At 50.9% G+C, this 13211-nt stretch overlaps 1 protein-coding gene across 1 annotated transcript in view; it reads left to right on the top strand.

The window, feature by feature from the left end:
- The first annotated feature begins 2444 nt into the window (after positions 1-2444).
- Itga9 (integrin subunit alpha 9) overlaps positions 2445-13211 on the top strand; it is a 307443-nt gene continuing 296676 nt past the window's right edge. Inside the window, exon 1 of the mRNA XM_041677309.1 lies at positions 2445-2840. Within this exon, the coding sequence (XP_041533243.1) occupies positions 2653-2840 (188 nt within the window). The 5' untranslated portion in view covers positions 2445-2652. The remainder of the gene's footprint in view (positions 2841-13211) is intronic.

The following is a 13211-nucleotide window of genomic DNA, read 5'->3' as shown; positions in this document are numbered from 1 at the left end:
AACAACTCGGCTCCTGGGCCTTACCCCTCAGTGGCCCCAACACAGCTCCCAGCTTGTGACTCTATATATTTCTTTGATTTTTGTGATTCCCAGGAACAGGTGTTACAGAAGGCTATGAGATACTGTGGGGGTCTTGAAAGTAAACCTGGGACCTCTGCAAGAACAGCAAATGCTCTTAATGGTTGAGCCAAACTCTTTATCCCCAAATCTATTTTTTTGGTGCTGCCCTGGATTCTGATGTATAGTCAGGTGTAGGAGCCCCTATTTTATGAAACGAAAGGCAGCAGTTTTACCAGTATCACTTTTAGGTTTAGTTCATAGCGATTGTAATCAGTGTGTTTTAGAAAATGGGTCCTAACCTCTTTTAAAGATTCATCTATTTACTGTTTGCCTGCATGTATGTGCATGACTTACATCCAGTGCCTGTGAAGGCCAGAAGAGGGCGATGGATCTCCTGGGGCTGGAGCTGTTTGTGAGCCAATCTATAGGTGTGGAGAATTGAAGCCAGGTCCCTTGCAAGAGGAGGAAGTGCTTTAATCTCTAAGCCATTTCTCCAGCTCCCAGTTCCTACCCTTTATAAAGGCTACCTTACCTCTTAAAAATTTGGTAAAATCTGTGGGTCTTTCCTTAAGGCGTGCACACACACACACACACACACACACACACACACACCTTTGCACAGAACTTAAGTTACTGTACTAGTGAGCATTAACTGCTAACCTGAAACAACCTGAAGTCACCTGAGGAGATTTCCATTGAAGGATTGTCTCCATCAGGTTTGTATGGAGCGAGACTGTGGGGATGGTTGTGAACCGATGTGCGAGGGCTCAGACTGTGAGCGGTACCATTTCCTGAACAGGTGACCTTAAGTCATATGTACAGCTAGCTAAGCATGGATAAAACAAGCCAGCCAGGAAGCCCGTCACATAGTTCCCCCGTGTTTTCTCCCTCAACAATTGCCTTGGGGCCATGCCTTGCCTTTCGACAGACTAACCTTGAGCTGGGATAGACCCTTTCCTGTCGTGAGTTGCGTTTGGTCGTGGTGTTTATTACAGTAGTGGTCGCCCTGAGATGGCAGGATCACATCAGAGCCATGCAAATGATCTGAATACAGCGGCCTAGGACAACTGTGCTTCTCGTCTAACAATCCTGCAGGTCAGGGGGCTGCGGGGCGCCGAGGCATCCCTGGGCCGCCTTCCCAGAAGCAGTAGGGGAGAAGATGCTTCACTGTAGCAGTAATAAAAACGCCGAGACAGATATTGAGGTTCAACCTCAAGGTCAGAAAAGCAAAACAGCCAGCCACCGGCTCTTACCGCTACCTCAGTCTGAAATGGCGATCCTGCCTCCAGGAATCTCAGAATGAGGCTGTGTCTGAGAGCTGTTTCCTCTCGTATTTTCCTCCTTCTCTAGTGCTGGGATTAATGGTGTCCACCACTGTTTCTATATCAAACTAGTGTGGCTACTGGGATTAAAGGTGTGTGTGTCACCACTGCCTGGTCTGTAAGGTTGATTAGTGGGACTGTTGTACTCTCTGATCTTCAGGCAAGCTTATTTATTAAAATAAAGATGAAATATCACTACATTTCACTGTCTCCCGTGTTTTTGAAGCTGCCTGAACTCTTTGGCCCCTCCAGTGGCCCTGCTTCCTTTATCATGGCTCTTCTGATGACAGCCAGGAGAAGCTGTAAAGATCTCTGTGTTTCGACTCGACTGATTAGATAATTTTGAATCCCCCCCTCCCCTCGGCCCCAGGATCTTGTGCCGTTTGTAATAAGGGCAAACCTAATTAGAAAGAAAAAGATGGAGCAAGCATGTGTTTAGTATGAGTGAGACTTTGGCGGGGGAAGGGGGAGAAGTGGGAGGAGCGGGGTCAGATTTTACCTGAGCGAAGGGTCAGTTCAGGAATAACATTAAACTGGGACCAGTCAACTTTATAGAGTCAAAGATAAAAAGCTTGTCAGGGCGTGGGCTGGGGTGGCCGGGCTTGTTGGACGTGTATATAATTTGTTGCAAGATCTGGCTGCAACGTTGCGTGTCTGACAAGTTGGAAAGCACTGACCAGGTCAGGGAGTATGGAAGGACAGAACTCTCTTCCCTTTCACAGGACGGATTCTTACTAACATCCTGAGTGTTTGCCTCTGAAAAAAGAGCTTCCAGATGGGCAGGATCAGACTATTCCCCCATCCTTCACTCGGGTGACTTTGGGTCTTAGTGTGAGGCTCAAGGGTAACACAAAAGGAGAGAGCTGGGCCCCCGACAGAATCAGGGATATCGGAGAGGATGGAGTTCACTGGGGTCCAGCGCCTGGTCCAGTACCAGATCCAGCCAGTGTTCGTGGCGCCACGTCCAGCAGGGGGCGCTGCGGGCCTGTCCCGCCCGGGCCTCCCGGGCCGCCCACCCCGCGGGCGCGCCTCTCCTCAGTCCAGCGCCGCCCGGGCCCGGGACCCGCTCCTTCCGAGCCCTCAGACCTCTCCACCGGGACCAAGAGGACGCGGCCCGCTGGCGGCCACCCCAGGCCTCACTCCGGCTCGCAGTGCAGCGCATCACCGCGTCCCGGGCTCCTACTCGGAGCGCACGGCTCGCGCCCCGGGCAACAGCGTGTCCCGGGAGCCCCGACTGTGGGGCAGGACGCAGGGCGGCGGCTGGCTGGGGATGGGCGGCCCGGCTGCGGCGTGGACGGGCGCCGGGGGGCTCCGAGCGCTGCTGCTGGCGCTGGTGGCCGCGGGGGTCCCGGCCGGCGCCTACAACCTCGACGCGCAGCGCCCGGTGCGCTTCCAGGGCCCGGCGGGTTCCTTTTTCGGCTACGCGGTGCTGGAGCACTTCCACGACAACACGCGCTGGTGAGTGTCTCCGCGGCTCCTCGACCCGGCGGCCACCCCACAGTCCCGCAAGGCGGCAGCCGCCTTTCCGGCTTCTTCCACGCCGCCTCCCGTGGGGCCGATTTAAATGTCTGGCGGCCACGCTGACATCCTGGCCTGCTTCAGGAGACCGGGGCAGGGGGTGGGGGTGTCCCTGGGGTCCCTGCTCTCCCGGTGCTATCAGGCGCGGCTTCGCTCTCGTCTCAGCAAAGTTACTTGCGCTGTATGCTCTCGAGGGGCCGCCGCAGGCTGGCCAACCGCCCCGGATACCCCCCTCCCCGAAGGGCCCCCAGGAGGCCGGACTCCTCTCGGGGTTCACTCCATGTCCTCCTAGAGCAACTGCATGCGCAGGAAACAGAGTTTGGAATGGGTCCTGGGGAACGCGGGGATCTTCAGGCCAGGTACCCGGGGGGGTGGGGGGCACAAAGTCCCAAAAGAATCTGGGATGCAGGGAAGGAAGGCAGGGAAGCCCCCCAAGGGGGCTGTGCAGCTGGTGGTTAGCATGGAGCTCGTCTTCCACGTGCCACCCCAATCTGGCGACAGGATTTAAGAGGATGAAGTTTTGTTTGGATCAGGGGTTCAGTTGCTGACAAGACTAGATGGGTGGGCCTGCAAAAAAGAATAAGTCTCTCCTTTATTAAGCATCATTAGCGAAGTCAACTGACCCCACAGCAGGAGTGCTTAGGAGATGGGTACCCGCCTAGCCCACTTCCTTGGAATGAAGCAGCCGCACCACGCCCACCTTTTCTTTGCAGCGAGAGTCCAATTGTCGGTAGCTCCCAACCTCGTTTTAGATGACGTGTTGCTGTGGGCCCAGGTGACAGCTAGTTTGAGTTGATGGTGTTATCCAGTGTGAGCGAGCATCCTTAGAGGCAGCATGCTGGGAGATTAGTAACGCGTGTGCTCTGGGCATGCAATACATCGGGAAACTACTCAGAGCTGGACACTGCTGAAGGAAATGAGGGCTTGTGGATGGGGGTCCTCCAGAACCCTGGGAAAAGGAAACTTTGGGACTGTCCTTATTAACAACCGTGACCTTAGGAGAGCGGCCTCCAAGAGAAGCAGTTTTTAAAGTCCGTGTGTGTGGCTCTCATCTACATCCCTTCCTGACATTCATTCTAGTGACCAGCCTCCCCTGCTTCCTGCCTCTGCCAAACCCTTCCTTTGCAAATCGGGTAGAACATTGTCCTATGTTCGGCAGACTCCAGGTCCACTGTGGGCTCTGGGTTTGGTACAGATTATGGCTGGGTAGAAACGGTTTGTAGAATTCAACCCAGAGCCCCACAGTGTGGCATTGGCATTAAGCATATAGAAGGAACTGTCAAAAATAGAAGGGTTGTTCTGGGTAGGGGGGCTGCTAAGGAAAGCAATGGGAACCAGAGCTTGTGTGGAAACTGTGAGTTTGGACTGGACGACTGTGCCCTGCAACGATCCTAGGGTTCTAGGGAGAGGGACCAGGCTCCTGTCACCTGGTCACAGCCTCTCCAGCTGGAACAACCAGATAGGAGGAGATCCCCCAGAGACAAGGTGTTGGTCTTGCTTTGATTTTGAAAGACGCTGTGAATAGATCTTAGGGGAAAGGTGGTTGGCTTGATGCTGAGCGCCCAGTCTGCATTGTAGGTGGCAATCCTGGGGCTTGACCTTGCTTGTCAGGAGAGGGTCAGGCATCTCTGTGGGGACAAGCAGCTGGCCTGCTGAGCTCAGACATGTCCCCTCCTGCCCAGCCACTCCCTGCACTGGAGTGCTGATCTCCCCATTTTCAGTGGCCCCCTGAATTTTACTATAAAAATCTCTTTGAAGCTGTTTGCCCTCTCAGCACATTGCCCTATTTTTAGTCTTTTCTTACCTTCTTCTCTTGGTGCTTCTCAAAACCTTTTCTCCCTGCCTTTTTCTTCTTTTCTTACCTTCTCCCCGACATTTTTATCTTGGCTCTCAAGTATGGTGTCTTCTGACGCTGCTTTCTGCTCGGAGGCATGTGGACTTGGAAGCGGGAGATACTTCCCATTTCCTCTCTCCTACTTTTTTCTAGAACTAGATCTGTTAAGGTTAATGGAACTTCAGACAAAGACTTACACCAGCCCCACTGGCAGCCCCGTGTTTACTTTTATTCCTATACTTTTAGAATAATCTTAAAGCTGGTCGCTGTAAATTCGTAGGAGTCCAGTCTTGTGAAATATGCATCTACCCCAAATCTTTGCCCTAACTCTCAACTCTGGGGTTGGTTGATTGAGTTGGCGACTGATTCTAAGTCTCTCAGTATTGGACAACCCCTGAGCCTGTTGTCCTTTAGACCCATCAGGTTGTTCCCAGTTGTTTAAAATTGTAATAGCATGTATAAGCATTCTCACAATGACATACTGTGGACATTCTTAATTATTTCCTCTCAATCAATTCCTGGAATCAGAATTCCTGGGTCAGCAAGCATGGCAGTTGTACAGTATTCTGTATTGTATCAAAAAAGTTCTCATGAAACGGGAAACTCCCGGGGCATTCAGGTCCTGGAGTTTGGTAGCTGTTTAGTCTGGTGCAGTGGGAGAGTAGAGAGGATCACATAGAGTAACTTAGAAAGTTCACAGTCAGAAGGTGAGGGGTTTCTACCAGAGACACTGAAATCTGCACAGGAAAAGATAACTAGTGGGGTGGTGGTGGCGCTCGCCTTTAATCCCAGCACTTGGGAGGCAGAGGCAAGTGCATCTCTGTGAGTCCAAGGTCAGCCTGGTCTACAGAGTGAAGTCCTTACGTGATTCGAGACATTTGTTTCATGCTGTTGAGCTCCCTGTTTCCCAGGTGAAAGGATGTGTTGTACACAGGGTAGGGAATGTGCTAGAGAGGACAGGGAGAGCCCAGACACCAGGTGGTGGAGCCAAGGGGTCCAGGCTGTGCTATAGCACAATGGCTTTTACTGTCGCAGACGCCTGAGATAGTAATCTTACACAGAGAAACGGTTCCTCTTGGCTCACAGTATAGACTTTGACTCATATCCACGGCTGTTGGCCCTGCTGCTTTTAGCTCTGTGGTGTCTGGGTGCACCCTGGGGGTTGTAGATGCAGGGGCATACCTAGAGGAGGAAGGGACTGGCTGCCTCTTCAAGAGTAGATCCCTAAAATTTCCCACAGATCTAACTTCAGAAAGATTTACTGCCTCTAATAATGACCAGCTGGGTCCAAGTCAGATCTGTAGCCTGGTTTTGTTTTGTTTGGTTTCGTTTGGTTTGGTTTTTTGAGACAGACAGGATTTCTCTGTATAACAACCCTGGCTGTCCTGGAACTAGCCTGGAACTAGCTCTTGTAGAACAGGCTGGCCTCGAACTCACAGAGATCTGCCTACCTCTGCCTCCTGAGTGCTGGGATTAAAGGCGTGTGCCACCACTGCCTAACTAATCTGCAGCCTGCTTTACAAGGCCCGCAGTTGGGTGTGTGCCGCAGAGCTTATGAAGAACCCCACAGGGAGCTGTCAGCTCTTGGGTCTGTAACTGAGTTCTTTATGAACCCAATCTGCTTCTTCTTGGGGGAGGTCAATGCCTGTGGAGAGAACGGGGGTGACCTTGCCTTTCAGAACCCCTGTGTGGAGTCTGGTCCCTGTCATCACATTCTACCCAGGACACAGCCAAATTCAGTTTTGTTCAAGGCACTTATGTGACAGACCTTTGTCACCATACCTTGGATGGCAAGAGCTGTCCCCGTGGTGGATGGACCATACAAACCCGATGACATTTCTATCAGTTTTGATGCAGACATGAAAGTGGCTGAGTGTTCTTCTTTCTCTGATGACACCCAGAGAGCGTCTGCACACTCAGAACTCTCTCGTCCCCACCCTTGCCAACCCTGCTTCTTCTGGCACCCTTTGAACAACAGAAGTAGGTGCCAGGGAACATAGACAAAGCCAATTTCTGTCCCCCTCCCTAGCAGTTTCTCAGCTGCACAGCCGACAACTGTAACACTCTGTGATAAAAATAAATGGAGCCTGGTCCCCCCTCCCGTCCCTGCCCCATGCTCTAGAGTCCAAAGTGGTTGGGTGCGCTGGCTTCCTCTCCGACGACACGCTTCCTGCTTCTCCTGGGAGCAAGACTGCTGTGTTCAGTCACTGAACGAACATTTGGAAGTGGCAGTCTGGCCCGAGCATCACTGAGAAAGGAGTCAGAGCAGATCCAAGGTTCCATTTGCATTTAGAGCTGAGAACCCAAAGTTCTGACAGGGCTGTCCAGTGCTGTTGACACCCGCCGGTGGTACTGTGACGTAGATACAAATGGACTTAAACAAAATTAAGAATTCAGTCTCACAGTCATGCATGAGGGGCCACATGGCTGGCTAGTGGCCATGTCTGGGACAGCCCAAATAGGGAAAAGGCCCTACTGACTAAAGAGCAAGGCAAGAAACAAAGGAGACCCAAGGAACGACAAAAAGTCGATCCTTAGCACGTTTAACTATGAAAACCTCTGCAAGGTGCTTACATGGAAAACGTGCGGAGCGTGGAAGGGGGTGAGCTATCTCTTTGTCTGCAGAACGCTGATGTCGCCTGTTTTGTGCTAATGGAAACGTCACCACTGTTTCGGGGGGCTCTCGCCTTGTGCCTCATGCAAAGTTATCAGCTGCACCACAGGCTCCAGATGAGGGGAGGCAGACATGGGATGTTTACTCAGAGGGAGGAGGGGGAAATTCCTAACGAGGTGAGGATTTGGAAAGAGGGCCTTGGGATTTGGGGCTCTGCTCCCCAACCCCATCTGGCCTTGTCAATCTCTGTGAGGAAACATCGGACGTGATACAAGCCCTGCCATCTCACAAGCTCCCTAACCAATGTCAGCTCAGCAAACCCCTCTGCTCAGCTCTGAGCTCCCAAGGGACGGCATTCAACCACTTCCTCAGAGGCTTCTCTGGATAGCTGTACTCAGCCCAGACCTCTCTGGTCTTGCAGAATATGTTTCCTCAATCTCCTGGGGGGGGGGGGGGGGTGCGAAAAGCACACGCTTGCGGTCTCCGTTCTAAGGGGAACCAGGTTTCCCTGAAGGCCCTGAGAGCAGGCAGGGTGCTGTTTCCCCAGCTGGTGCTGAATCACCTTCTTGCCCAAGGGAGAACCTTCCAGGGCCAGAGGACTGACTGAGTGTGGGAGCGTGAAGGGCTGTCCCCAGCCAGCTCCTGTCCCCTGTGACGAGTCTGTTCTGATAACGTGTGGAAAGCTCTGTGTTCGTGTTTATTTAAAGCAGGAACAGTGTTCTCAGAGATCGTTTACCTCCAACGGAGTTGACTGTAACTTTCAAAAACGAAAAGAATTCCTCCAGAGAGTGTTGCTGGGGAAGGCTGACAGGCCAGCCGTATTCACAGGTGTAACTGAATTTGGTTAAGTGTCTATATGTTGGTGCGTGCTCATGCACATGTGTCAGCATGTATGAGCCCAGAGGACAGCCTGAGCTGCCATTCTTCAGACTCCGCCCCCTTTGCTTTTTGTGGCTGGGTCTCTTACTGACCTAAAACTTGCCAAGGAGGCTAGATTGGCCAACTGGCCAGCTCCAGGAATCCCAGAGTCATGATTATAAAGAAGCATATGTCACCACACCTGGCTTTGTAGTGTGGGTTCTGGGGACTGAAGTCAGGTCGTCAGGGTCGGAAGGCAAACCCTGCCAACTGAGTCCATTCCCCAGCCCAATTAGCCGAGTCTCCCTCCACTGCAGACAGCCCCGGAGACTTAGACATGGCAACGGGCTTTGGAGATGACCTGGAAGCAGGGTCCACATTATTTTGCCACCAGCTGGCTCTCGGGGTCTCTTTCTGATGTCAGAGGGCTCAGGAGAGGGACATTGAAAGCACTTTGAACCACTGAGGTCTAGGAACTGTAGATCTTTTTAAGCAAGTGGATTTGGCTGACAACCAAGGTAGAACAAACTGTTTTATTCACCGCCTTCATTTGTACCAGAAGTCATAGGGAGTGAGAGCGAAACGGAGTGAGGGGGAACTGAGAGTCGGAAGGGGCTCACTAGGTCCCCAAGCTCTGCTGCTCTGGAGAGACAAAGGAACTTGTGTTGTGTGTGAGTTTAGCAACAATGGCTACAGCAACAGGTGGGAAATGCGGCTCCTGGGTAGCCCGCAAGGCGTCAGGGGTGAGAGCAGATGGAGGGAATAAGTTTTGTGCTTTTTTCATGTCCCTGTGTCTGGGGCAACAACTCATCTTCCTGCATGTATCGTCAGCCTTGGGGGCAGCCATTGCTCTCCAGACGGGAGCTTTCTTATTCACTGGTGGGAACTGGAGGACCCAGAATGGATGTTGATGTGGCAACAAGGAAAGAGGCTATGTGAACACTCATCTTAATGCCAGAAAGACTTAGTGTGACAGCAGGACCCTTAATCAAAGACCTATGAATTGTGGGTCCTAGAGTTTTGGATGCCCTACAGAGCTGGGGGCAGGCAGAACCTGCCCGGGTCACAAGAGCTTGGTTGGGCTCCCACCCCAGGCCCCACACAAGTATTGGAAGTAAATTGTTATTGGTCATGTTTTAATTCATCTATTTGATAAGACTCCTGACAGAAAACACAAGAGGGAGAAAAGGTTTCTTTGGCTCACGGTTTCCGAGAGTTAACTGGGTCCATGATTACCTGACTAGTGCACATGGGGAGAGCTTTATGGTGATGGGGGTGTGTGGCTGAGGTACTTCTTAAAATATTACGTAGGGGTGATCTGCTTCCCTGGATTGCACAGTAGGGTTGGTTGAAGCATGATTAATAAAAACTCAAGAGACAGACACTGGGGTTCAACCTGAAGGTCGGAAAAGCAAACAGCCAGCCCCTGGCTCTTACCTTGACCTCAGTCGGAAATGGCGATCCTGCCTCCAGGAATCTCAGGAGACTGAGACTAAAAGCTGTCTCTCCCGTTTTATAATCCTCTCTAGTTCTGGAATTAAGGGCGTGCACCACTACCGCCTGGTTTCTATAAGCAATCTAGTGTGTCTACTGGGATTAAAGGTGTGTGTCATTGCTGCCTGGTCTGTAAGACTGGCCAGTGTGGCTGCTTTTCTTTTCTGATCTTCAAGCAAGCTTTATTTATTCAAATACACATGAAATGCCACTACAGTGAGCAGCCCAACAATGGCTGTCTGCGTGGAAAAAAAGCCTAGACTTGTCAGCTGTCTAGTCCGAGAAGTGAGATACCTCAGGAGGCCCAGATTCAAGCTGATGACCCAGAAGTTTCTCTTAGAGTCAGACACAAGTCTTCCCCTTCACCGAGTAAGGCTGCAGAAGCTGGGCTCTGACGTCCGTGGAGGAGGATGCCAGCAGCAGGATAGACATTCACCAGCGGGAATGGAAGCAGGGCAGGCAAGCAGCCCAGAGGAACATTCTTCCCCTCACAGTGGAAGGAAGTACAGCAGGAAGCACAGAGGTACCAGAGCGTGATGTGTTCTCCAAAGACACACTGTCCAGAGAGGGACCCGAGTCATCCAAGTCACCCTGGCTCCTGCCCTTCCACGCCAATGATGCCCTGAAGGTGTGAAGGTACACACCCATCCACCAAGTCAGAGCTCTCGAGATGTAACGATCTCTGGGAACATCATCACAAACACCCCCCCAGAGCATGCTTTGCTAATCTAGGCATGTCCCATTCCAATTAAGATTAACCGTGGGGCTGAGCAGCTCAGTCGGCACACTGCCACACGAGGATCTGAGTCCTGTAAAACGTGGGATCCGATGCCATGCGGTTGTCATGGTGGGTTCCAGGCCAGTGAGAAAAACCATCTCAAATGAAGGTGCACAGTGCCTGAGAAATGAACGAATCCAAGTTTGTCATCTGACCTTTACACACCTCTGAACACATACATGTATACACATGAGCATATACCCAACCATTCCATATGCCTGTGATTCTAAGGGCTGAGATGGTGAGAATCTTATATTTTTACCATCTTATAGACACCGGGATGTGAAAGCCTTGCTCCATTTTTCTTGGAGAAGAAAATGAAGGCAGGAAAACAACAGGAGGATGCGGAGACTCTGACGTTGATCCCCCAGAGGCCTAAGCTTGCGGTGCTGTTACCAGACATGTGGTCACAGTCCGTGCCCCAAGCTGGGCTCAGCCACCCATTCTCCATTAGCCATTAAAACAGCCAAAGGGGTAGTGAAAAGCAGAACAACATTTCTTGAATGTGACCACATCAGGGAGGGTGGCGAGGGATCAAGTGCTGTCCCCTCTTCAAGTGAGGTAACGATTTAAACAGAGGACAGAGTTATGTTTGTCTAGGCAGTCCCAGGCGAGGTATGTTCCTACCTATCATTGTTTTGGGACTCCAGGAAGATGGGTCCCCAAGTTGTCAACACCGTGGAATCTCTTTCGGAGTGAAAATTTCCCCCTCTGGCTGGATCATACTTCAGCGTTTTTTTTTCTTCTCCCAGCATGAGATTCCTGGGGGAATTCCAGTTTCTGGGGGGTCCATTGTTTTAAAAGTCCATTAGCCAAAGTGTAGGACACAAACATCACTTAGAATATCTTCATCCCTGCCAGGCAGTTTCCTTTGGACTCCAATGTGAACTTGATATTCTCAGCTGTGAGGGGACCATGGCCTTTGGTCACGAGTCCTCCTCTACCTGACTCCCTTGGTGTCTGTTCCCAGCATGACCCACACCACTCCACACTCTCCTCCCCTCAGATGGACTAGAACGCTCTCTGCTTCTCTCTTTGTGCCTCTTCTTTCCTTCGTTACCTCCAAGCTACAGTTCAGTTTTTTACCATCCTTTGATGGCTACTTCCGTGTGCCCAAGGCACCATGTGCTTTATTAGCCTGATGCAGAGGAGGCGACGAGAGGGGTTAATTCACCTGTCTGTAGTCAGAGGCTGCTCATTCGTTTCCCAGCCACCCAGAACTGAAATAACCACACAGAAACTGTATTAATTAAAACTCTGCTTGGCTTATTAGCTTATGCATATATTTTAGCTAGCTCTTATATCTTAAATTAACCCATCTCTATTAATCTGTGCATCACCAAGAGGTTGTGGCCTACTGGCAAGGTTCCAATGGTTCCCATGGGCGTCTTTCTCCTTTGGTGGCTACATGGCATCTCTCTGACCCCACCTACTCTCATATATCTCTGTTCTGATTTCCCACCTGGCTTTACTCTGCTAAGCCATTGGCTGAAACAGCTTTATTCATTCAGAAGGACATCCCACATCACCTCTCCAAAGTTATCCAGCAAGTACATGGGTAAGGTTGTCATTTGGATCCAGGTCAGTCTAAGTTAATGCTAATCCAACTCTTTTGTGGATCAGAATACTGCCCACTTTCCCTTTACCCTAATCAAGCCCTTGTTCAAGGAAGTAAGTTCCCAAGGAGGAAAGAGATGGCTCAATACCTCGTTTAGGAGCATTTCTGTGAATCTTTGGCCTTACAAATGAAAGACTCCAATACACCCACCCTGTGGTGTAGGGTCCCTAAACACTTTGACATCTGCTGTTTCCCTTTGGGGTACATCATATCCCTGTGCTGGAAGGGAGCCCTGAAATGTCTCTATTCTAGAGCTAAGAAAAGAGAAGTCGAGGGCACCTGTCCAAGGTCATGTGGCTAGAGGAAACTGGCCAGCTCCTGGGACAGTGCAGTGGTTATATTTCTAGTTACTGTAACCAAGTACCTGACAAGGAGGGTGTATTAGTTTTAGTTCATAGTTTAAAAGTGTACCGTCCATCATGGTGGGGAAGGCATGTCCACAGGAGCTCCAAGTGGCCAGTCACGTTGTGTCCACGGTGGGGAAGCAGAGAGATGAATACCAGCAATCAGTTCGCCTTGAATTTCAATCTTTACCTTAGTCTGTCTTGGTTCTGATCACATTTAAGATGGGTTTTCCCGTCCTTAGTTAACCCTTTCTGGAAATATCTTCCTAGACACAGCCAGAGGTGTGTTTCCATGGTGACTCTAAATCTAGCCAAGTCAATCACAATGGACTTTAGGCAGACCATTCAGGTCTTTCCAACAACAGCTATGCCTCTCACAGGTCAGAGCCCTCAGTCACAGGTCTGTGGTCCTGGCTGAGGAGGAGAGTCCTCTGGAGGAAGGAAAATAGAGGAAGAAGCAAGCCGAGCCATTGAGATCCTTCTCGGCAGCCGGTCAGAATGACTGGAACAGACTCAGCAGCAAATAGACGAGTGTCAGTTATTAAAGCCCAATTCCCTTAAAAATATAAACTGTTCTTTCCAATGACCCTAAAACTCAATGGGTGTCACCAACCTTCATTCTGAATCTCAGGATTCCATGACTATCAGGTTAGGCTGGGATCAGCAAGGGTTCTATCCTGAGCCTGGCTCTTTCAGGACTCAGTAGTCAATCTCTGTGGGGGGTGGTTGGCCAGTGGTACAGGACTGGCTTCCACTGGGAGGCTCATCTCT

This window comes from Microtus oregoni, unplaced genomic scaffold (genome assembly GCF_018167655.1).
Source record: "Microtus oregoni isolate MIOR12 unplaced genomic scaffold, Mior012 000028F_ref0000031, whole genome shotgun sequence".
Classification (NCBI taxonomy): domain Eukaryota; kingdom Metazoa; phylum Chordata; class Mammalia; order Rodentia; family Cricetidae; genus Microtus; species Microtus oregoni.
The sequence above is the reverse complement of the archived record's forward strand: the minus strand, read 5'-3'. Positions and strand labels throughout refer to the sequence as shown.